The sequence below is a fragment of the Stenella coeruleoalba genome (assembly GCF_951394435.1).
Source record: "Stenella coeruleoalba genome assembly, chromosome: 8".
NCBI lineage: Eukaryota > Metazoa > Chordata > Mammalia > Artiodactyla > Delphinidae > Stenella > Stenella coeruleoalba.
This window is the reverse complement of record NC_137154.1, coordinates 30,516,388-30,542,057: the sequence shown is the minus strand read 5'-3', so window position 1 is coordinate 30,542,057 and position 25,670 is coordinate 30,516,388. Positions and strand designations below refer to the sequence as shown.

The window sequence follows — 25,670 nt, the reverse complement described above, 5'->3', positions numbered from 1 at the left end:
AAAAGTTCAATTAGTGAGCAGAAACTAAGAAAGTCTTATTTCTTGAATGCATGAGTTGATGAACCAAGTCTTTTCTTTTTTTCTATTTCTATGATGGCATGTGGATACTGTTTTTTCAAGAAAGAAACACAATAAACAACAGTTACTTCTGAGAAGAGGCTTTGACTTTTACTGAATAAATTTTTATATCATTTGCATTTTCTAAATATGCATAGATCTTAGCTTTGTAGTTTATAAGTTCTTCTGGAGTTAACATAAGCAATAGAAATTATGTATTAAAATTGGAATTTAAAACAAGGATAATATTTATGGAGTATATATAGTCTCAAGAATGCATGAAAAATTCCTAGAAGAATGCACGAGAAACTGTTAGTACCTGTTGAGCCAACAGGTTGGTGGTAGGAAAGAGACACTATTAATGTACGATTTGAATGTGTTTTACATGTTATATATATTTTGTAACATCTTTATAAGAGTATAATTGCTTTACAATGGTGTGTTAGTTTCTGCTCTATAACAAAGTGAATCAGCTATACATATATCCCTATTATTTATTACTTTTCCAAATTAAAAACAATGTGCTCCAACATTGACTTCTTCTTTTGCTGATCTCCCATCATACCACATCTGCACTACACAGATGGGTACCTGTGGTCTTTCATCACTTCAGAGAGCACAAGCTTCTCCAGTTGGATGGTAACAATGTTGAGGATGAATGTCATCTAAGCCCTCTTGGTAGTTCCCACAGCACCAAGCACAAGGATGAGTATACAGTAAGCATTTAATAGCTACTCACTGATGGACTTTTCATCATGGCTTTTATATATGTATTTGTGAAACTATTTGCTTAATGATTTGCCCCCCTCACTGAACAAATTGGGGAATTAATGACCATTTTGCTTACCATTGGATCCCTGGCACTTACCTCAGGACCTGGTATATGGTAGGTGCTCAATAAATATTTCCTGAGTTTTCCGTGTTTCCTTCCTGAAGCGCAAGCAGGGCAGTAATGCCTTGACTACTCTCAGCAACTAAGCTTGTTCCCGCAGTAGCAAGCGTCCGCAGCCTCTCCAGATGCATGTCATGTTCACAGCGAAGGCACTCCCTGCAGCCCATCCGAGAGAGGAGGATTCCAAACTGATACTTAGGCCAGCCCAGGCCCTTTACACACCCACACCTCCTCAGACCAGGGGAGGTGACGCCAGGACTATTCCAGGTGGAATATGCACTTCGTAGACACAAACTAATAGCTCTGATCTACAAGGAAGCACAAGGGCAGAGTGGTACAGACCACACAGTGGTACTGCTGTCCAACCCTACATACTATATGAGCAATGATATCCACTATACTTTCCACCAAGACAACGATTTCCTGTACCTGTGTGAATTCCAAGAGTCTGATAGCATTCTGGTCCTTCAAAGCCTCCCCGCCATCAGTTACCAGCACACAAGGCCATGCTGTTTGTGCCTCAGAGAGATCCCAGCCAAGAACTTTGGGATGGCCCCCGATCTGGTACCAATGGAGAAACAGCTCTAACTGGAGGGGACGAAGCCTATACGCTGGAAGAATTTCAACATGTTGGACCGAAACTGAAAGCTGAGACACGTACACTGTGGTATGACTGGATGAGGCCGGCTCACACAGCTCCACTGTGACTACATGAAGCAGTTGGCAGAGGTCAAAGCCAGGAGCAAGAACAAGGTTCGGGCTGTGCAGCAGCTGGTACAGCGTCTCAGGCTGATCAAACCTCCTGCAGAGACGTAGAGCATGGACTTGAGGACACGGCGAGGGGGAGAGGTAAGCTGGGACGTAGTGAGAGAGCGGCATGGACATATATACACTACCAAATGTAAAATAGATAGCTAGTGGGAAGCAGGCACATAGCAAGGGAGATCAGCTCGGTGCTTTGTGACCACCTAGAGGGGTGGGATAGGGAGGGTGGGAGGGAGGGAGACACAAGAGGGAGGAGATATGGGGACATATGTTTATGTATAGCTGATTCACTTTGTTATACAGCAGAAACTAACACGCCATTGTAAAGCAATTATACTCCAATAAAGATGTCAAATATATATATATATGAATGCCCCCCCAAAAAAATCTCCTGCAGAAATTGAACAAATGCAGATTACTGGGAAGCTGACATCACAGGCTTTCATAGAGATCATGTTTGCCAGTAAAGCCCCTGTAGAGGAAGGCTTCCTTTATGCTAAGTTTGAATTTGAATGCCGGGCCCGTGGTGCAGACGTCTTAGCCTACCCACCTCTGGTTGCTGGAGGTAATGGGTCAAACACTCTGCACTATGTGAAGAACAATCAACGCATCGAGGATGGGGAAATGGTTCTGCTGGATGGAGGTTGTGAGTCTTCTTGCTATGTGAGTGACATCACTCGTACCTGGCCTGTCAATGGCAGGTTCACGGCACCTCAGGCAGAACTCTATGAAGCTGTTGCAGAAGTCCAGAGAGATTTTCTGACTCTCTGCTCCCCTGGAACAAGCTTGGATAACGTCTACAGCATGACGCTAACACTGATAGGACAGAAGCTTAAAGAGTTGGGGATCATGAAGAACATTAAGGAAAATAACGCCTTCAAGGCTGCTCGAAAATACTGCCTGCATCATGTTGGCCATTGCCTCGGGATGGAGGTCCACAGCAGCCCAGACATGCCCTGCTCCCTCCCTCTGCAGCCTGGTATGGTAATCACAGTGGAGGCAGGTATTTATATTCCGGAGGATGACAAAGATGACCCTGAGAAGTTCCGTGGTCTTGGTGTATGGATTGAGGATGATGTAGTGGTAACTGAGGACTCACCTCTCATCCTTTCTGCAGATTGTCCCAAAGAGATGAATGACATCGAACAGATATGCAGTAGGGCCTTGACCTTCATTGCAACCCACATGCATATCCGGTTCAGGAGGGGTGGACGTTGGCCTCTGTGCACGTGTGCTTTCTGGGGGTCTCTGTGTGGACATTTATATACGTGTTCCACTGGGGAGTGCAGCGCTGTATGAGTGTATGAAATTGTGTATGTGGTCTTTTTTGTTTTATGTAGCTAGAAATCTGGGAAAATGAATGTCTGGATTGTGTATTACTACAACTTTAGTAACATTAATTCTGTAGAATTAATGACTCAGACAAGTTTAGTTTTAAGATGTAAAGAAAGATCTTGGTTACATATGTCCATGCATTCCACTTAACACATGGATAAATTCTCTCCAGGTCCTTCCCCTTCTGCACTTTTCCTGAGATCCACCTAATATCATAAGATTTTTGGGTAATGCTTATATATTTTGAGCCAATCACCAAGGTCTTTGCCTGCACTGAAAACCACGCATCAGTGATTGTGGGTGGCCAGTACGTACCTTCTATGACACCTGCCTACCTATCCAGGAGCCCACATACCTACTGGAGCCACGTGAGCCTTCAGGGCATTGGTGTCCTACAGTCACACCATTCAGCCACAGTCCAGATTCCAGCAACACTAGCTATTGAACAAAACATTTTTGAGCCTTTCTTAGTATTTGGTTGCCTGGGACCTGGAAGGTGTTTAGATTCTTGATAAGGAAGGAAATGAAAGAAAGAAAAGTATATCTGTGTCTGCTATAGATCCAGACCTCCATCCATCTGTTCTCAATCTAAAGATGATTCCTTTCCCAGACATCCATGCTTTCTTCATAGATTCTTAATGCATTGACCCTCAGAGCACACCCTTGAAGCTGCTTCCCTGGCCAAGGGCAGGTCCTCTACTTACCCTATTAAAGTCAGAGGAATGGCAGCTCGTATTCAGACAGACACCCCGGTTATTATTCTGTGATTTCCTTTAGTGCCGATAAAAACAAAATATGCAACCCACCCAGTACCTGTAAACACCCTGTGATCCTTTCCTTCCTTGGACATTAGCACTGGAAGGACAATGGTAAAGACTCATGTTTCCCTCAACACAGCACTGGATGCAATTATATAAAACTCACTTTGCAAAGTAAACAGGGCGAGACTGCTGCAAATAGGTTATTTGGGAGCTTCTGTCATAAGGGGAAGCCCTAAATTCGAAAATGTTTAAGAAAATATTTGCTTTAGGGAAGAACGGGCTAGGAGATTAACACTCCTTGCAGTGCTAGAGGTTTGCCCGTCTTGTCGGAGAAACCCAAGGTACAGAGCCCAAAGCAGACAGGCAGTGACTTCATCGGGAGACAAAGATAATGTTAGCAACCAAAGTGATACAAATTGTGTCCTGACAGTGCTCACGCACCAATGCTTGGCTTGCTCAGCAGCTGTGGGAATGCATGGCTGCGCAGCTGGAGTCATCGCCCCTGCGCCTGCTCTCCTCACCCACCTCCAACTTTTCCGTCCTGTGCTTGTTACTTTCTAAGAGGGGACTGAAAAGAAACCCACAACTCTGGCTTCTCACTCCCTCGGCCTCTGTGGCCTCAACAACCTGTTTCTGGAATTGGGTTTCCTTTGTTCACTTACAATCCTGGAATAAGGAATTTCCTTTTCTTCCTATAAATCATTTTCTGTAGTCTTCAACTTTCTAGCTAAAAGCTTAGGTGGCTCTTATGAATAGCAGCCTACTTGGACATGAAGCAGACTTCTGGCTGGATTCCTGGCGAGTTCTACAGGTGTTGCAAGTCACACGTAGAATGACCGTTGTGGAATTTTTCTAGTGATTTATAGTCCCTGACCCAGGCATATTGTCCTTTGAGTCCCCGATTAACCACAGCAGCTAACATTTGCATCAGACGATCAGGACCTTCAAGAACTGACACAGCGGGCTTCCCTGGTGGCGCAGTGGTTGAGAGTCCGCCTGCCGATGCAGGGGACACGGGTTCGTGTCCCGGTCCGGGAAGATCCCACATGCCGCGGAGTGGCTGGGCCCTTGAGCCACGGCCGCTGAACCTGCGCGTCCGGAGCCTGTGCTCCGCAATGGGAGAGGCCGCAACAGTGAGAGGCCCGCGTACCGGAAAAAAAAAAAAAAAAAAAAAAGAAATGACACAGAGAGCGTCTCAGAGCAGTGGTTTAGGGACTGTCTGACCTATTCAGGATTGGTTGAGCAGATAATTGTGCACAGTGCTGGAATCTTGTTCATTCTTAGCCTTACCACAGACATGCTGCACATTTCCCTCCATGTTTCAGTATAATAAATACTTCATATATACACCAAGCTCTTCTAATGAAAACCTTAATTTTTAAAAAAATGCTTCAAATGTTACATTGGAATTTTTCTCCCTGAATTGAAGAGATACAGCTGAAATATTAACAATAATATTAACAATAATCTAAAGGAAAGAAGTATATCTAGATGGCCTCTGCCACATACTTTTACGGTTTTACTTCAGGAATTGTTATTTTTCTCTATAATTAAACTGGGACTGGGCTTTTTATTTGAAACACAGCAGTAGAAATAGAATAATAACTCTCCTCTTCTCATAGTCATACCCAAGTTAGGAAGGTACTTCTCATGGTGACTTAAAGTTCTCTTTGTGTGTCTTCTTTCAAAATATTGTTATCTTTTTAATTAATTTTTGTAAGGTCAGAAAAGGAAAACTCCTACTATAGACATTATATCTTAATTGGGTTTAAGATCCATAAAATAAGTTAAATCCCCAGATAAAGACATTGCAACTCATTAAAATAGAAAAATTGGGCTTTGTTATGTTTTTCAAAACATACATAACCAACATCCTCCTTAGCTTTCTTAATAATAGAAAGATTGCAAATACGATGTATGAGTGCCTCTCCCTGTCCTGTGTCCATGTCACATAAGTACAGCATAGGGGCTGTCCCACCAGTTCCAGCTGTGACCTCAGAGTCCTTTGTAACACAGGTTTCCAGTAACCGCTGTCCATAAAACAGGAGTTGGGATTTGAGTGAGACTCTGTCTACCATCCCTCAACTGGCATATGATCAATGATAAGGTAACTTCTTGGTGTGTGTATGTTAGAAACTAAGTGAGGGCCCAGGATGGTGGCCCAAGAGGTTTCCAAGCAACCTCTTGCTTGGAAGAGGTTTTTATGGTGTGTTTTTTGTTTAGTTTTGTTTGTTTTTTTTAATTTTAGTTTCCTGAAGTGGGATCTGTATCCCAAAACTTAAGCTGATAGGGTTAAGTTTTAAGCCTGGACAAATATACTTCCAGCTGAATTGTTTACTAATCCTAATATGAGAAGGTGAATACATCATTAAACCCTAATTGTAGGGCAGAATTCCACTGTCCCAAAGCACATGTGTCTTCCTGGCTCCTCTCACCTCTGCTTTTGTGTCACTGGGGAACTTGGGGTTAGCATCAGTATTATGCAGATCAGGGGTCCCCACTGAAACCAAGGTCTCTTGGGGTGTGCTTCATGAGAAGCTGAGAGAACTGCAGTCTTTGTGAGCATTTCTTAATGCTTTGTATGACTTTTGTGCAATTATGTAAGTTCAATTCTGACAAAATGCTGTTACTTTTTAAGTCCCTATTGACTGAAAGTAGATATGTCATTCCCCAACAAGGGAACGCCGTTTTTTACTGTCATTTTAAAAGTAAACTATAAAACAATGTAAAAAAATAAATAAAATAAATACTTCCTGAAGAATAAAATAATAAATGAAGGAATAAATAGACCATAACACACCAGAGATTCATACCACTTCCCTGAGTGTCTCCAAGTGCATTTAACTCTTTCCATTTGGACTGTGTAGACAAGTAATTACCCAGTGAATTTAGTTTCTTGTAAGCACTGAAAACATAACCTCATCTGCCCCTTGAGTCACAGGCCAGGAATTCTGTCACAGGGATGAATGTCCAGGATTTCCCTGAAGACTTAGCCCTGGTGGAAACAGTAAGCTGTTTTTCCAAAACAAATAATTCCCAACAGCAACATTTATTTCATTTATTTTTATTTGAAATTTTACAGAAGGAAGCCAGAGTTACCGGTAGAGGATCATGTTAGATTTTTTCTGTCCAAGATCTTGAGTTGAATAAATCCTCTCCAAAAAGGTTGCCAGATTGGTATGTTTTAGGATAGTTGGGGGAAAATTGTTCTGGCAATTCTGTAAGAAACAAAGAACAAACAATGCTAACGGGGACTACAATAAATAAAGGGAGTGGTTATGTCTATGTGGTAGTATTCAAGTGATTTTTATTATCTATTAATTATAAAATTAATATATAATATTAGGATAATCATGAAAAACATTTATTTCCTCCTGCCCCTCCTCCTAGTCTTCCCAGTTTTGTGGGCAGAACCATGGGCCACACACTCTTTTTTTTTTTAAATCTTTTTTTAACATTTTTATTGGAGTATAATTGCTTTACAATGGTGTGTTAGTTTCTGCTGTATAACAAAATGAATCAGTTATATATATACATATGTTCCCATATCTCTTCCCGCTTGCGTCTCCCTCCCTCCCACCTTCCCTATCCCACCCCTCCAGGCGGTCACAAAGCACCGAGCTGATCTCCCTGTGCTATGCGGCTGCTTCCCACTAGCTATTTTACATTTGGTAGTATATATATGTCCATGCCACTCTCTCACTTCATCCCAGCTTACCCTTCCCCCTCCCCGTGTCCTCAAGTCCATTCTCTAGTAGGTCTGTGTCTTTATTCCCGTCTTGCCTCTAGGTCCTTCATGATCATTTTTTTTTTTTTAGATTCCATATATATGTGTTAGCATACGGTATTTGTTTTTCTCTTTCAGACTTACTTCACTCTGTATGACAGACTCTAGGTCCATCCACCTCACTACAAATAACTCAATTTCGTTTCTTTTCATGTCTGAGTAATATTCCATCATATATATGTGCCACGTCTTCTTTATCCATTCATCTGTCAATGGACACTTAGATTGCTTCCATGTCCTGGCCATTGTAAATAGAGCTGCAATGAACATTTTGGTACATGACTCTTTTTTAATTATGGTTTTCTCAGGGTATATGCCCAGTAGTGGGATTGCTGGGTCGTATGGTAGTTCTATTTTTCATTTTTTAAGGAACCTCCATGCTGTTCTCCACAGTGGCTGTATCAAGTTACATTTCCACTAACAGTGTATGAGGGTTCCCTTTTCTCCACACCCTCTCCAGCATTTATTGTTTCTAGACTTTTTGATGATGGCCATTCTGACTGGTGTGAGGTGATATTGCATTGTAGTTTTGATTTGCATTTCTCTAATGATTAATGATGTTGAGCATTCTTTTATGTGTTTGTTGGCAATCTGTATATCTTCTTTGCAGAAATGTCTATTTAGGTCTTCTGCCCATTTTTGGAATGGGTTATTTGTTTTTTTGATATTGAGCTGCATGGGCTGCTTGTAAATTTTGGAGATTAATCCTTTGTCAGTTGCTTCGTTTGCAAATATTTTCTCCCATTCTGAGGGTTGTCTTTTCGTCTTGTTTATGGTTTCCTTTGCTGTGCAAAAGCTTTTAAGTTTCATTAGGTCCCATTTGTTTATTTTTGGTTTTATTTCCGTTTCTCTAGGAGGTGGGTCAAAAAGGATCTTGCTGTGATTTATGTCATAGAGAGTTCTGCCTATGTTTTCCTCTAAGAGTTTGATAGTGTCTGGCCTTACATTTAGGTCTTTAATCCATTTTGAGTTTATTTTTGTGTATGGTGTTAGGGAGAGTTCTAATTTTGTTCTTTTACATGTAGCTGTCCAATTTTTCCAGCACCACTTTTTGAACAGGCTGTCTTTTCTCCATTGTATATTTTTGCCTCCTTTATCAAAGATAAGGTGACTGTATGTGCGTGGGTTTATCTCTGGGCTTTCTATCCTATTCCATTGATCTGTATTTCTGTTTTTGTGCCAGTACCATACTGCCTTGATTACTGTAGCTTTGTAGTATAGTCTGAAGTCCAGGAGCCTGATTCCTCCAGCTCCATTTTTCTTTCTCAAGATTGCTTCAGCTATTCGGGGTCTTTTGTGTTTCCATACAAATTGTGAAATTTTTTGCAAGGATTCTTCAAAAAATGCAAATCAATCAATGTGATACACCATATTAACAAATTGAAGGAGAAAAACAATATGATCATCTCAATAGATGCAGAGAAAGCTTTTGACAAAATTCAACACCTTTTATGATAAAAACCCTCCAGAAAGTAGGCATACAGGGAACCTACCTCAACATAATAAAGGCCATATATGACAAACCTACAGCAAACATCGTCCTCAGTGGTGAAAAACGGAAACCATTTCCACTAAGATCAGGAACAAGACAAGGTTGCCCACTCTCACCACTCTTATTCAACATAGTTTTGGAAGTTTTAGCCACAGCAATCAGAGAAGAAAAAGAAATAAACAGAATCCAAATCAGAAAAGAAGTAAAGCTGTCACTGTTTGTAGATGACATGATACTATACATAGAGAATCCTAAAGATGCTACCAGAAACTACTAGAGCTAATCAATGAATTTGGTAATGTAGCAGGATACAAAATTAATGCACAGAAATCTCTTGCATTCCTATACACTAATGATGAAAAATCTGAAAGTGAAATTAAGAAAACACTCCTATTTACCATTGCAACAAAAAGAATAAAATACCTAGGAATAAACCTACCTAAGGAGACAAAAGACCTGTATGCAGAAAATTATAAAACACTGATGAAAGAAATTAAAGATGATACAAATAGATGGAGAGATATGCCATGTTCTTGGATTGGAGGAATCAACATTGTGAAAATGACTCTACTACCCAAAGCTATCTACAGATTCAATGCAATCCCCATCAAACTACCACTGGCATTTTCACAGAACTAGCACACACTCTCTTAAGACCAAAACCTTGGATGATCTTAGTTTCTTCACTTTGTCTCATCTTCCACAGCCAATGGAGCACTGCTTACTGATCTTATTGGTATTTGCCTTAATCAGCTTGGGCTGCTATAACAAAGTACCATAGGCTAGATGTTAAAGCAGACATTTATTTCTCAAAATTCTGGAGGCTGGGAAGGCCAAGATCAAGGTATCAGCAAATTCGGTTCCTGGTGAGAACCTACCTTCTGGCTTGTGCAGCCACCTTCTTGTTGTGTCTTCACATGGCAGAGAGAGAGAAGGAGCTCTACTCTCTCTTCCTCTTCTTTTTTTTTATTAATTGAAACATAGTTGATTTACAATGTTGTGTTAATTTCTGCTATACAGCAAAGTGATTCAGATTATATATATATTTTTTTTTTAATATTTTTTTCCATTATGGCTTATCACAGGATATTGAATATAGTTCCTTGTGCTGTACAGTAGGACCTTGTTGTTTCTCTTCTCCTTCTTATGAGAACACCAGTTCCTTCATGGGGACCACACCTTCATGACCTCATCTCAACCTAATTATAGCTCAAAGGCCCCACCTCCTAATACCATCACATTGGAGGTTAGGGCTTCAACATATGAATTTGGGCAGGGGGGGACATTCAGTCCCTAATACTACTTAACAAATCATTCCAAAACTTAGTGCCTCAAAGCAGTTATTATGAATTCTCTTGGTTCTCTGGGTTAACAGGGATCAGTTGAGTAGTCCACATTGGGGGTCTCTCATGCAGTTGTAGTCATGTGTCAACTGGATGTCCAAGATGTCTGGATGTTCACATGTTGACAGCTAATGACAGCTACCAGCTGGGAGCTCAGCTGGGGCTGTCAACCAAAGTGACTATGAGTAGATTTTCCATGTGACTGGAGCTTCTCGATGCATGGCAGCTGGATTCCAAGACAGACTGACCCAAGAGTAAGCATTCCAAAAGGACCAGGTGACAGTTATATGACCTCTGTATTACCTGTACCTTGGTAATTAGATACAGAATCTTGATGAAATTCAGCTCCTGTCTTTTGGTAAGAATATTTCTTGGGTGGTGCTGTGTACTTCCAGTGGAAAGGATATAATTCCTGGTTGTTTGTCTTTTTATAATAACAGTCATTGATGATCAAATATCTAGATAAAGTAATTCATCAGTTCAAATCTGCACTTTTCAAAGATCATTCTGGCTATAGCATAAGTTATCTTAAAAAAGGAATAAATGTCACAGTTATGTACAGCTTCATGAGAATGGCAATCAAAATCAAGTCATAATTATATGAAGATTTATTAGGTACTTCATGCTGGTTTGATCATTTTAATAGTCTAAAAATAAGTTCAAAGGGGAGTGGAAAAAAAAGGAATAAATTGTTTTGGCATACTCTTTCACTGATACTGATCAGTTATTTAAATAAAGATCCTCATTTTTTTTTTAATTTTCTAATTAAAACATCAGCCCTTAAAGTTTAACAAACAATGTATTCACTCCCACAGCCAGGATGGATAACTGTAGCCTGAAACATTGGGTTTCCTCAAATGCATACTTTTTCTTTCCTTTCTCCTCTTTTTTTCTTCTCTCTTTTCTTTCTCTACTTCCCACCTCTCTCCTCCACCCCACCTTGATTTCTCACTTTTTTTCTCAGGCAAGGAAATATCTTGAGCTTTTTTCTTTTTTTAAAAAAAAAAAAAGACAGCCAATCACAAATGTAACAAAATTATAAACACTGTGGTAAAGCTGCTTTCATCCAGGAGTTTCCCGAACTGAGGAGTACGTACTGCACTGTAGTAGCCATGGTCAGATGTTTTCCTGGAAGGCCAAAGGCATTTCAGCAAGAAATCAAACCCTATCTGCATCCCTTGAGAGGAAGCAGAGCAGAGGAGAGGATAGAACACAGGCTTTGGAGCCCGATAAACCTTGACTGCATGGATTCCCAGCTCCACCACAAAGCGCGTCATCGCTGTTACAGTTCCAAGAGGAGATATGCTTCTCAAGCTTTAATGAGCCTTCCAAACACCTGTGAATTTTGTTAGAATGCAGAATCCGAGGCAGTAGTCTTGGAGTCAGGCCTGAGATTCTGCGTTTCTGACAAGCTCACAAGTGACACCTATGCTCCTAGACTGTGCACCACAGGAGCCAGTGTTTCTGCCCTGAAAGAAAGTCAGTCCTGCGTGTTCGCTCTGTGGAACAGGATTCTCCCCACTGGGTCCCGATCACATCAAGTGACATTGTCACGGCCTTTGTGACCCACACTAGTGGGAAGTGTCTCTCACATAACTTTGTAATAAGCGGTAACACTTACCCGTTGACCACAGGGTATGGATGGCAACTTACTGCAAGTAATGCCGTGTGTTAAGAAGACTGGGCACTGCCCTTCACAAAGAGAAGACAGCAGGAGGGTTTGGGAGCCCACCAAGAAGCAATACTCTTGTCTCTGTCCAAGAGAAGCCAAGATTTTACCACAGGGCTGAAGTCTGGGTGGCCCTTTGGGTTTCCAGTCTGCACACAAAAAAACGACATTATGATAATTAGTCTCCACAACATGCTTTCAAGGGAGGCATTATTAGACCCATGTTATAGGTGGAGAAACTACAGACATGGGGAAGTTATTTTTCCCACCCAAGGCCACCCAAAGTGTCAGGGATGAAAATGAGGTCAAGAACCAAAAACCATGGGCAAACTGTCCTCAGCATAAGCCATGAGACATTTTCTGCAAGGAATGTTTAGGCCCTCGTTAAAAGGTCTATATTAAAAGTGAGGGGTAGAAAAGCACAAAAGAGCTGTAGATAAAATATTTTGCTATTTGTTATAATCTGTTATGATTTTGAACGTATTCATCGCCACAAATGTTTCTCACAATCACCATTTCTCGAATGTCTTTTATTATTATGTCTGTGTGACTTTGGACATGTTATTTAATCTCTCTGTGCCTCCATTTCCTCCCCTGTGAAAAATTGGGATCTCGCCAAGAATGAAATGAGAGCACGCGTGTAAGGAACTTTAGCAGAGACGGGCTTGTGGTAGGTATCATGTAAGTTTAGTTATTCTTACCCAGATAGTGCGACACATCTCCTCAACAATAACACAAGTTTGCCTGTGGTGGGAGCCATGGGATTCACTGTTCTCTGTTCTCCATGATGCTGGAGTGGTAGTGAACTTGGAGTAGGATTTAAAAAGTAATTTTCTGTCTGAATCCCAAAGGACAAGTTTCTCTATGTGACTCAATTCCCTTCCCAAGTTTCTTATTGTGCAGACATACCCCTGTAACTTTCCCAGAATAAATATTTGTCATTATATACATGAGATGCCCAGCTTCTAAGAATGTTTTTGTTATCATGATTTCCTCATATTTTATAACCTTCAAAGTGATTTCACAAACGTCATCTCACTGAAAACTTATAGCAATTCTATGAAGAAGGCAAAATCTTAATGTGTCCATTTTACGGATGGGGAAACTGAGACACTCTGAAGTAAAGTAATTCCCTCCAGGTCATATTGATTAATAGTAATAATACTAGTTACTAATACTAACGTTTCTGAAAACTCAATATTAGGTTAAACACATGAAAATGCTGGTATTCTACCTCTTTAAAGCTACAAAATAGTAATTTCATATTGTCCTACGTAAATGCTAAGTGTATCTGTCATTAATCCTCATATCAACTCTATAAGGTAAGAACAAATCCCCATTTTATCAACAAGGGGAGTGAAGATTTAGGGATAAAAACATTCACCCAGGAATTCCCCGGCAGTCCAGTGGTTAAGACTCCACACTGTCAACCCACAGGGCACGGGTTCAATCCCTGGTCTGGGAACTAAGATCCCACATACCCTGCGGTGCAGCCAAAAGATAAATTAAAAAACAAAAAAAGACATTTGCCCAAGGTCAAACAGTGGAGCCAGGATTCAAACCCAGGCCAGTATGACTCAAAGCCCAAACTATTGACAACTCCACCATATGGCCTAGGAAACGGCACAGCTCGATGACTCTACTGATGCAACATTTTTAGGATTAAAAACATAACATGTTTATACTCACTCTCCATGACAACCACATAAGGGAGAAAAGATCACCCCCCATACTGAAAATGAGAGGGCTGAGATTCAGAAGGTTTTATGGCTTGGTCAAAGTCACATCGCCCTTAAATGTTGGCGTTGGGACACAAACCAGGGCTGTGCAACTTCAAAATTTGAGATCTTCGCCACCTGAGGCCCTTTTAAAATTGCCAGAGTCCAGATGCCTCTGCAGACCAATTGAATCACAACCTCTTGAGGTGGAACACAGGTATGGATAGTTTTTGAAACTCCCCAGGTGACCCCCCTGTGCAGACAAGCTTGGGAACCACTGTACTACGCTCCAACCCTTCCCACCCCGCCTACTTCCTCTTCTACTCCATGGCACCTACAGGCGGATAAAATCTGGCCCGGAGGGTTCCGCTGTTAGTTTAACCCCACGGCGGTGATCTTAACTGTGTTTTATACAGCGCGATTGCCTATTTCCCAGACACACATTCTGCAGAGAGCTCCCAGCAGCAGCTAAACCAAGCCACAGCAATGGGCCAATCTGAGTATCTTCCCGCTGACAACAGTCAGCTGTCACTGAGGCTAAAATGGACAACGGTTCATCGAGGGAGGCCCTCCACTCTGCTGAGTGTTTAGCTTTGGCCTCAATAGGTACCCTGAATGGAGACAGCTGAGCATCACTGGAGTCTGGCTGGGGAGCAAGGATGAGGCTCTGGCCAGCCCTGCAGAGCGGGGCAGCCCTCCACCTTCTCCATCACTTGCATTCACCATATGCAGGGTCAGGGCCACGCTACTGGATGTAAGTGGTGGAGGCATGTATTGCCTCCCACTGGGTCCAGTCACCACCAGTTCAGAATACTTCATCTGTCCGGACTTCGCTTATTGTCAAAAATATGCTTCTTTGATTCCTGCAAGCCAAACCCATGGAAAAATAACAGAAACCAAATGCCAGGGAAATGGTGCCAAGGCAAACACATGTGAGCCCTGAAATAACAGGAGATACTGTGGTCACGTCTGACCTTCTGAACTGTGCTATGGGTTGAAGCAAAAACAGCTCTTGCTGCTGCTTACGGGGTGCGTGGTAATACTAGTTTATTTGTAGTGCGAAAGAACTTGGATTTAGAAAGATTGCCTTTTGAAACTTGGACTCGGCCAAGGGGCCAGAAATAATATCATTTTGAGGAATGACTTTTTTTTTTAAAAGAAGACCACTTCACCTCTGTAATCAACATAAGCCCAGGATCTCCTGATTTTTATCTGTCAAATGATTAATATCTAAGACTCCTAGAGCTTCTACAAATGTTTCTCTTCTGATTATAGCAATATTTTGGTGCAGGCTAAGGTACAAGCAGGAATGCAAGTTCACTTGTTGATTTCAGCAGCCTGCAAGAGATAAATGTGGAAGCGCCCAGATGGAAAAGTAAAATGATGACTCAGGGTCAAAAGTGAATACACAGAAGGCTCCTGGATTCCACACTAACCAGTTTGGGCCCCAGTAGTAAGGCCGGCTAGGGGGCTGCCAATACTTACATTCCCAGTAGCTGTAATCTGGGCACACAAAACAAGTTACTGGGAGGAATTCGCTGGACATTAACATTACCAAGAAAAGACCACAAGTTACAGAGTTCACGCAAATAAAGACTGGTTCCCATGGAAGAGATTAAAACAATCGGCAAGGGCTTCCCTGGTGGCGCAGTGGTTGCGAGTCCGCCTGCCGATGCAGGGGACACGGGTTCATGCCGCGGAGCGGCTGGTCCCGTGAGCCATGGCCGCTGAGCCTGCGCGTCTGGAGCCTGTGTTCCGCAGCGGGAGGGGCCGCGACGGTGAGAGGCCCGCGTACCGCAAAAAACAAACAAAAAAACAAACAAAAAATAGTAACAATCGCCAAGCTTGCCTAAGAATGAAATACACGTTCTCATATAGTTTTTCGGGTAATATTCTCTTCCTTTAGTTACATCATTTGCTGCATATCCAGAAGATGTGTGTCTTAAAGAGAAAGAAAAATACATGGTAAAACTAGCTTTATTCTAATTATTGTGAGGGGAAATACCCTATAAAACAAGTAATACTACAAATAATTTGCAGTGCTTACTACGTGTTCAGGTACACGGTAAAACTTAACTACTTTTCTTATTAATATATTTAATCCTCACAAACAGTGATTGCCAGAAGTTCTATTTTTATTTTAATGGAGTTATATTTATCAATCTTATCATCTATTCTTTCTCTTGTTTTAGGGATCAAAAAGTCAAAACATTGTTTAAGAATTAAAAAATCCCCCAAATCATAAAAATATTTATCCTGTATTTTCTTCTGCAAAGTTCCAATATTCAATTGTCATATTTAGGTTTATAATTTATTGGGATTTTTAAATTTTATTTATTTTTGGCTGCATTGGGTCTTCGTTGCTGCGGCAGGTTTTCGCTAGTTGCGGTGAGTGGAGGCTACTCTTGGTTGCGGTGTGTGGGCTCCTCATTGTGGTGGCTTCTCTTGTTGCAGAGCACGGCCTCTAGGTGCACAGGCTTCAGTAGTTGTGGCACACTGACTCAGTAGTTGTGGCGCACGGGCTTAGTTGCTCCGTGGCATGTGGGATCTTCCCAGACCAGGGCTCAAACCCATGTCCCCTGCATTGGCAGGTGGATTCTTAACCATCATGCCACCATGGAAGTCCCCTATCAGGAATTTATTTTGGATGAAGATGTGTGGTAGGAATCAAATATATTTTCTTCCAAATGGATAACCAATTTTCCTAGTATCACTTATTCCCAGTACCACCATCCTTTCCACATCAGTAATGTCACATTCCTCATATGTCAAGTTTACATATCTTGTGTCGGTTGGCTTCTGGGCTTCGTTCTGACTATTCCTGTCATGACACCACACAATCTTAATTACTACAGCTTTATAGTAAGTTTATATCTGGCAGAAGAATTCCAACACCCTCCCCACACATTTGTCTATTCTTTTTTGATACTGAACTTTGCCCTTTTCTTTCAATTTTAGGAACACTTGATTAAGTTTCAGGAAAAACTCTGTTGAGGTTTTTGCTGTAATTTGCAAGTTAATTTGGGAGAATTGGTATCTTCTTGATACTGTCCTTCCATCAATGAACATGGTATGTTTCTCCATTCTGTTGCCTTTTCTTTTTTCTATTGACAGAAAGAGTCTTTGTCTTATCCCTGATTTTAAAGAAAAAGATTTTAACATGTCATCCTTAAAAATATTTGCTGTAGGTTTTTAGTAGATGCCCTCATTAATTGAGCAAGTTTCCTTCTATTCCTATTTTGCTAATAGTTGGCTGACCATTTTTAATCATGAATAGGTATTGAATTTTATCAAACTCTGTTGAGACAATCACATGTTTTTCTCCTTTCATCTTTTTAATGTCAACTCATCTTTCCATTCCTATGATAAATCCAACTTTATTTTAATATGTCCATTAATATTCTAGTATTTTGCTTACTTAGGCACATGTATTTATAAATATGGCTGGTTTATAATCTTCCTTTCTTATACTCTCTGAGTTGAAAAATGTTCCCTTCCCTTCTATTCTTTGATAAAATTGTCATCAGCATGCAGTTAGCTGTTCCTTCAGTGATTAACCAAACTCATCTGGTCCTATGGAGGGTTAGGGGGTTAACTTTTAACAACTGATTCCATTTCTCTAGTGGTGAAGTTCATACTCTTGTTTCCGTTTCTTCTTGAGAGAGTGTTGATGTCATATTTTTTTAAGACGGTGATCATTTCTGTCTTTTCAAATTTATGGGCCTAATATCTTCTTTTTATCTTTATGATGTCTGTAGTTATGACTCCTTTTTCGTTTCTAATATTGTTTGTGAATGCTGTCTTTTTTTTTTTTTTTTTGCCTTATGCGGACCTCTCACTGTTGTGGCCTCTCCTTTTGTGGAATAGAGGCTCTGGACGCGCAGGCTCAGCGGCCATGGCTCACGGGCCCGGCCGCTCCGCAGCATGTGGGATCTTCCCTGACCAGGGCACAAACCCATGTCTCCTGCATTGGCAGGCGGACTCTCAACCACTGCGCCACCAGGGAAGCCCTGTCTTTCTTTTTTTAAAGTTTTGATAAATTAGTTTTATTTCAAAGCATCAGTTGGAGTGGACACTGTGCTCCACCCAGATTCGCTAGGGTCCTGTCACTTCTCTTCCAGATTCAGAGTGGTTTTACTTCCGATGGCTAGCTTAAAACTCTTTTTCAGAGGACTGTCCTCAGGCTACTGGAGCCACTTTGCCCACCTATGCAGAATGACAAAAATGTCTGGGAATTCACATCCACTTCAATTAACCCTTAGCCAATAACTGACAGCTGTGGGGATATGGAACCCCTCCTCCTACAACCAAGAGGAACAGCTCTGAAGTATAATACATACTTCAGAAGCACACTGTGGGATCAGGCTGAAGCTCTTTTCTGTGGGAGCTGGCCTAAGATGGTACCTTGCTTAGCTTCTTTTCCCCAGCTGGCCTTCACTACCCCCTCATATGCTTCTCTAATTGCATTTCTGTAGTAGATCAAGGACACACTCATCTTCATCTCCAAGTTTGCTTTGGAGGCACACAATAAGACAGCAGTTTTATTTTTTTCAATTCTCTATATTGTGTTTTGTTTTCTGTGACTTTCATTAATGCATTTCATCTTTATTATTTTCTTTTTTCTGTTATTTTTGGTATAACTTATTTTCTTGAATGGATGGTTAACTCCTTCATTGTTAGTCTTCTTTTTCTAATATTATCATTTAAGGCTATAAATTTTACGCTAAGTACTGCTTTAGCTACCTCCCACAAGTTTTCATACGTTGCATTTTCATTATTTTTTAGGTGTAAATGTTTCCTCATTTTCATGCTTATTTCCTCTTTGTGATAATCATTAGTGCTGGTCACTGACACATCCAGTTCTCCTCTTTTGGTCAGGTCCCCATCCCAAAGTCAGCCATAGCAATAGATATGCTTTGGTCAACATAAGATGAGTGGAAGTGATGTGTGTAATTTGGGGGCAGAAAACTTTAAAAGCCACATACTCTTCCCTCCACCACTGCAACTAGTTGCCAAGTTGCAGAAGCTGCATCAGCTTGGGTCTCAGAGGGAGGAAAACCGGGAATGGAGCTCCCAACTGGCTTACACTAGAAGTGCACCATATATGGGAAATAAACCTCCATTGCTTTAAGATCTTGAGATATTCTAGGTCTGTGCACTATTGCAGCATAATTTACACTAATCTGACTGTTGCGTCTACCATAGTCTGTAGAAATGCTTTTCCTTCTCTATTTCTAATCTTCAACTGTATAGAGTAGTTCCAGGTATTGTTTTCAAGTTTATATTTTATTGGAGAATGGTCAGAGAATATATCCTATATATTACTAAGTCTTTAGTATTTGATGAGATTTCCTTTGTGGGCTAGCAAGCAGTTATTGAGTCATACATGTGTAGACTAGATTAAGCTAATTAATTGGGTTATTCAAACCTTCAATCTCTTCACTAATTTTTGACTCTTTCATCTATCAATCACTAAAAGATGTTTTTAAAAACCTACTACATACAGATTTTCAAATGTTTCTTTATGAGTCAATTGATTTGTGCATTAAATATATTTGAGGCCGTATTATTAAGTACCTACAAGGGGCAAGGGGTGAACTGTTTTTGTTTGATTATGAAATGAACTTCTTTAGCTCTCATAATGCATTTTGTCTTAAAATCTACTTGTCAGAATGGCTGCTTCTGCCAAGGGCTCTGAAGTTATCCCTGCCTGGGATATCATTGGGTTGAGGGCACTTTTTATAATGATTTCTAAGCTGGGCAGGTGTGGCAGGCTATTCTAGGATCACACACATTGATAAATTCAAGTTCTAACCCCATGTGAGATAGGCCTCTCTTCCTTGTCATCTTGCTGTACTGAAGGTAGATTTTTTTCTAGTCTCCCGTTAGTGATGGTATAACTCTCCAACAGTTCCATCTTTAGGAAGGGGGATAAGTTCTACCTCTTCAGCTCAGGCAGGCCCACCACAGCCCTATCTCCCATCCCTATAGGTAGCCGCAGCATCAGTCCATAATCTTTCTCCTTTGGTTTTCACAGCGCCCCCCCCCCTTTTTTTTTTTTTTTTTTTTTTTTTTGCCCATGGGGACTTTATTTACTGCAAGTAGCACTTTTAAAAGGAGTTTTCCATCAGGAGGATTTTAGGTTATCTAGTACCAGCAGCACTAGATGTTGTCTTAATTATATTTTATAACTGTGTGTCACTAACACTTTTGCCTATCTAAGGTCAGTGGGCTGAAAGCAAGATTTGTGATAGGATGGAGAAAAGAGCATAATGTTCCTGTTCTTTGGAGGATTTTTTATTTTACGAACTCTGAACAAGAGGATGATAATCACCCTCACACCCTAACTTTTTTCTCTTTGTTTTATGTTTTCCTGTCCCTGTATTTTTCCCTGGAGGCAATATCAGGAATAGGAGATTCAGGGATCTTAGAAGGGTAATCAGTGAAAGAACACCGCTGATGGTAATAACAGAATTAATAATGAATTGACATTTATTAACATTTAAATAAGCCAGACCTGAGCAAATGCTTTACACATGTTCTCTCATTGAAACCTGGAAACCCTATGAGCAACTGGACCCTAGGATGCTAAGCAATTTGCTCAGGTCCCCACACCTAGGAAGTGGTTGAGATCCCAACCTTAGTCATCCAAAGCTAGAGCCTGCAAAGGCCTGCACTCTCCCTCCAACATTCCAATTTGAATGTTGAAATTGCTATCCTTTACTTAACACCCCTTCATCTTCTTCCCCCAACACAACATCTACTTAGCCTTTTCATCCCTTCTCATGTTAGAATGGCAAAGGAATATTATTCAAATATAGATTTCTGGAGGATAACTCCTGACTGTGCAGCTCAGGTGATGCCTCCCCCAGGAGGTGTCTGTGGTCGCCTGTAGGGTAGTTCAGTGACCCTCCCAGGGTTCCTGTAAGCACACTGAACCACAGTTATTTCATTCTATGAGTCTCTCCTACTGGTCTCTGAGCTTCCTGATTGTCAAGACAGTCTCCTGTTCCTTTCTGTATCTGAAGCACGTAGCACAGGCCCTGGCATGTAGGAGACACTTGGTAAACATTTGATGAGTGAACGAATGAATGAATGAATGACTGGAAAGTGTTTTTCATGGAGATCAGGACCTCAGCTAAATATATTTCCAAGGATGTAGATGTCTTTTTATTATTCTTAAAAAATTTCTTCTCCTCATGTCCTGAAAACATGCAACCATTCCTCTAGAGATGCATATTTTTCTGATTTATATGTTAAGTCTGTTTCAGAATCGCTAAGGTGTCACAGAACAAGTATGGATACACCTAGGGTCTATGACCTTACTCAGCGCAGTGTTGTGCTGGGCCTGGGGAGGTCTGCTGCCTCCTGGCTTCAGTCTAACTACGAGTCTTCTGTCCAGTTCTGAGGAACGTTCTGTTTTGCCCTGTGCCCAAGCATTGCTCTCCCCTGTTGTGACAGCATGACAACCAGATGGTGCTTCCTCTGTGGGTGGCCACTCTCGGAAACCCTGGGAGTTTTTGCAAACTGATGCACTTATCCTGAAAGCAGCATTTTGGCATCTTTTTATTCTCTTTGTTCCAAAATGCGACTTTCACGTGGATGCCCTTCTTTAACAAATGTAACAAACCCAGGCACAGGTATAAATTCAACTGCCCACGGCTGACCCTGTAGGCAACTTCATTTCCCACTCATTAAAGGGGATGCACCATCTTGCTTTCTCAGAAATAGCATTAGATGTCTCAGTCACCCGACTCTTATTAAACCATGCCAAGCTTCATGTGCCAAAGCTTGACTGGAACTGTTCCTCGTCTGAAAAAAGAAAAACCACATATACTCAGGAACACAGTTCTTTTTAATTGGCCCCAGATGGGATGTGTTAGTATCCCTCCTTTCGTTCCATAATAAATCCTTGTAATTAAATATCAAATACTTATTACTCTTGTGCACGCAGGAGCCAGAAGAAGCTTTTCTCAGCATAGGAAAGTGAGGGGTGAGAGCCGAGAAGATAGAGATGAGCAAAGTGGTAGTTTTTTCGCACTTAGGTGAAGTAGAAAGGCTACAGTCGAGGTGAGCACAGCAGGGCTTGTCTGAGGAAACTCACTGATCTTAGGCTTCTTCTCCATTGGTTGATCAGAAAAAAGGAAGCTGCTTGGTTAAGAGCATGGGCCTCAGTCAGACAGACCTCGGTTTGAACCCTATCTCTGCCATGCAGTAGCTGTGTGATGCTAGGCAAATTGCCTAACCCCTCTGAACTTCAGTTTGCTCATCAATAGAATGAAAATAATTCTTCCTACATCACAAGGTTGTTATGAACATTAAATGAGAAATCTGTTAAACTGTAGGCACAGTGCCTGGAACATAGTAAGTAACTATAATTAGTCATCCCATGCAATAAGAGCTATTGTTATTATTGTTTATAGAAAACAGAGCTAGTCCCACATAGTGAGGTGATGGATGATGTGAAGTTGTGTTAGGGAGTCCACAGACCAAACCAATTTCTCATCCGTGATCTTATCATGATTCCTGACCCTCCCCACTAAAAAGCCACCACCTAAGGGCCTTTTGGAGACATGTCTTTGACTGAATTAAGAAATTATGATACCAAGGCAGGCAGAGAAAGCAAGAGCTATCTTACACATTATCAAGGATTTGTTAAGGGGACCAAAACCTGTTAAACGGCCAGGGTTGCACTGGAGAAAACCAGCTGCTGAGAGACCCAGACAGAGGACAGGTAAGGTTCCATGAGGGAAAAGGGCCAGAAAAAAGTAATCAATGGCCCAAGGCCTAGAACAATACTGCAAAGGGGAAACTTGGGGGTCAGGTCACCCATGGAGCATAAAATTAAAAGGGTAGAATGGTGCTGAAAGGGGGGAATGGGAGAGAAGACTGGAGTCCATCTTTGCCAGTTTAAAAACTTTGCTTTAGGTGAGAACTACAGAAAAGATAAATATTTTGGAAATCAGAGCCATTTCTAAGATTCCTGTTGAATGATCTGATTGTGTAAAAATTCATGAGTAATCATGAAGCCTCATCCTGCGTTTCATTTCAGGCTTAAGTCAGGCTGCATTTAAGAAAGAAATGCAGGAAACCTTAAGCCCCTGTAATGAAGTGGGCTAAAGTCCTTATAAGCAGTGACTGCCCTGCTTTACCACAGCCCATCCGATCTCTGGCGGTGCAGCTCTGGACCTCGCCCCAAGTTTACTCCTCAAGTCAGGAGTTGGAGGCTACTCTTATGCAGGACGAACTGCTGAAGGCACAGAGAGCCCCCAAGTCCCAGGCCTTAACAAGTCAGTTGCCCAGCAATATGTATTGTGTTCATATTCTATTCAAGACAAAGAAATTATCCACAATGAGTAAAACTGGGCTAGTGGGCAAAAGCCACTGTGAGATGACTTGACCCAATATCAGGAAAGGCATCCTAACGGTCAGCAATGTTCTAAGGATAGACATAAAGTAGCAAGATCCCCATCATCAAATGTGTTTCAAGCAGAGGCTGGCTTGTAGAAATTCAGGGACTCAATGAATTTAAAGTTCCCTTCCAATTTCCCAGCCCTATAAAATAGAAGGTATGGCCTCCAATTATAACAAACTTACAGTTTAACCAAGAAGACAGAAACTGTGGAAATTATAACAGAGCCAAAGCAATACGCAATAAGCCAAACTGAAGGTCTAAAAACTCAGGACAGCAATTCCTAAAAGCAGCTCTCCTGAGAACATTTAAGACACACCTGAAATTCCTTCACACCTGAAGAAAAGTCATCCCTTTGCATAAGCAATAATTAGACTGGGCTCCTGGTAGTGAGGATAAAGATGAAGTACACATATGATTTAGAGCCAGAGAAATTAGTTCACAAACTCTTAGGCAGTGCCCACCAGATTCCTATGTAAATGAAGTACAGAGCATAATGCTTGCCAATAAAAAAACAATAACCTCAAATAAACAGTTGCTTTGCCATCTCATGGGAAAAATCAGATCGCTTCGATTCTGTTTTCTGTGTTTGTGCACGCTACGGGTCTATTCTCAATATTTTGCTTTGCAAGAAATTAGAATTCAAAGTCATGGCTTTCCAAACAATTGTTAATTCAGGAGATGGAATCTGTGACCTCACGATTTCCCTTGGGCTTTGAAATCATTACTTATTCATTCTTTATTTCTGACAGTGTCTGAGGAGTAGAAAAAGCATCCTTCATCAGCGTGAAACAGGAGCTAGAGATAAAAATTAACTAGGGCCTTGTTACTCAGCGTGGTCCACAGACCAGCAGCTTTGGTATCGTCAGCTTCTCCTCCCCTCACCCCAACCTCCAGATCTGCTGAATCAGAATCTGCGTTGTAACACGGTCCAGGTGATTTGTATTGCCCTGAAAATTTGAGAAGCCCTCAACTAGGGAACAGTGATTCTGTTGCCAACCTTCTGACCTTCACCATCTGAAAGCATGAAGAAGAAAAAACAGCCTCTGGAAAACAAAAAGGGGAGAAAATTACTCCGATTGTAATCACTAATGGAATCACTGATCAAGCCGTTTGCATTGTTTCAGCAAATTTCCTATCACTAACGGGATACCGTCATGCTTAAAGTGGAATGGCAGAGACACTGGCTTGTTCTGACCCAAATCAGCTGATTAGTCTTGGTTAGTGATTAGACTGCAGTGGAAAGGAGAGAAAAGCCTTCCACAAGGGCCTTGACAAGGAAATGCAGCTGTTTCTCATAAAGTACAATGAATGAGCCTATAATAAGGCTTCGCCCTTTATAACCTGCAGTCTCTTGCCTGTCTGTCATCAGAGAGGCAACCCCTTCCCGCGGGGTTACTTCTGAGGTGCCAAGAGTTGCAAGGAGAGCGCAGATGTGCCAGCGGAGGGGAGCTTTTGAGCTTCCAGGTAAGAGAAATATACTAAACCAAGAAAGGATTTCCTAGACTCCTTCCTCAATTCTAAAAGGCCACTGATTGCAGAAACACCTTAGGCCTAACAGGAGCTTTTCAGGAGGGATTATCAAGACTTGCCTGTATAAGTCACAGACGTCTCCATTTTTAAAATGTGAAATTGAGGAAGGCAGCATTGTGGGGACACATGTTAGAGTCCAGAGAACTTGGCAGACCAGTGCTTGACAGCTTCATTGCCCGGATTTGCTGATGGATGTTAGCAGTTCAGTCTCTACAGGGGTCCCTGAAAATGTATAAGAAAATACAATGTTCACTGTTTTCTGCAGGCATCTATTTTGCTGTGGAACTGAAATACAACCCAAAGAACTGCAAGGAAGAGAAATATCAAGACTCCTTTCTCCGAAGAAATTTGGATGGAAAATCAGGTAAGTCTCAGTTTTGTGCTCCTGCAAAACTTTGCCTTTCCTGACCTGCGGCCTGAGTCTGGTCACCTAATGATCCATTCTTGATGAAGAAAGACCATCCAGCCATGGGTGTGTATGTGTGGTGCTGGGGGGATGGTCAGAAGCAGAGAGAGAAACTGCGGTCCTAAAAGGGGACAAAAATTGTCCCGCAAATACATAGTGAGTCCATGACATTCTGATTCCCTAACATGCAAAGTCAGTGTCTTTCACTCTATCGTACCTCCTCCTTCAAATTATCCTAGGTTTTCTGGTGTAACCGTCAAGCCTCTTTAAATGAGTAAGAGTCCTCTCTCTCTAGCCCTAGCCTGAGAAATGCACACCAATTAAAAACAGCAGGGGGGCGGGGGGGGGGCTTCCCTGGTGGCGCAGTGGTTGAGAGTCCGCCTGCCGATGCAGGGGACAAGGGTTCGTGCCCCGGTCCGAGAAGATCCCACATGCCGTGGAGCGGCTGGGCCCGTGAGCCATGGCCGCTGAGCCTGCGCGTCCGGAGCCTGTGCAGCCTG

At 41.6% G+C, this 25,670-nt stretch overlaps 1 protein-coding gene across 1 annotated transcript; it reads left to right on the top strand.

Annotated features, from left to right (window-relative positions):
- Nucleotides 1–955: 955 nt before the first annotated feature.
- Nucleotides 956–25,423, top strand: LOC307190376 (xaa-Pro aminopeptidase 3-like; the record flags this gene model as incomplete). Its single annotated transcript, XM_079929545.1, is given in 10 exon segments — nt 956–1,138; nt 1,142–1,430; nt 1,433–1,640; nt 1,642–1,761; nt 2,116–2,910; nt 14,426–14,573; nt 22,977–23,109; nt 24,582–24,698; nt 25,030–25,128; nt 25,410–25,423. Coding segments are annotated over 10 exon segments (1,983 nt in total). The 5' UTR covers nt 956–1,078.
- Nucleotides 25,424–25,670: the final 247 nt, after the last annotated feature.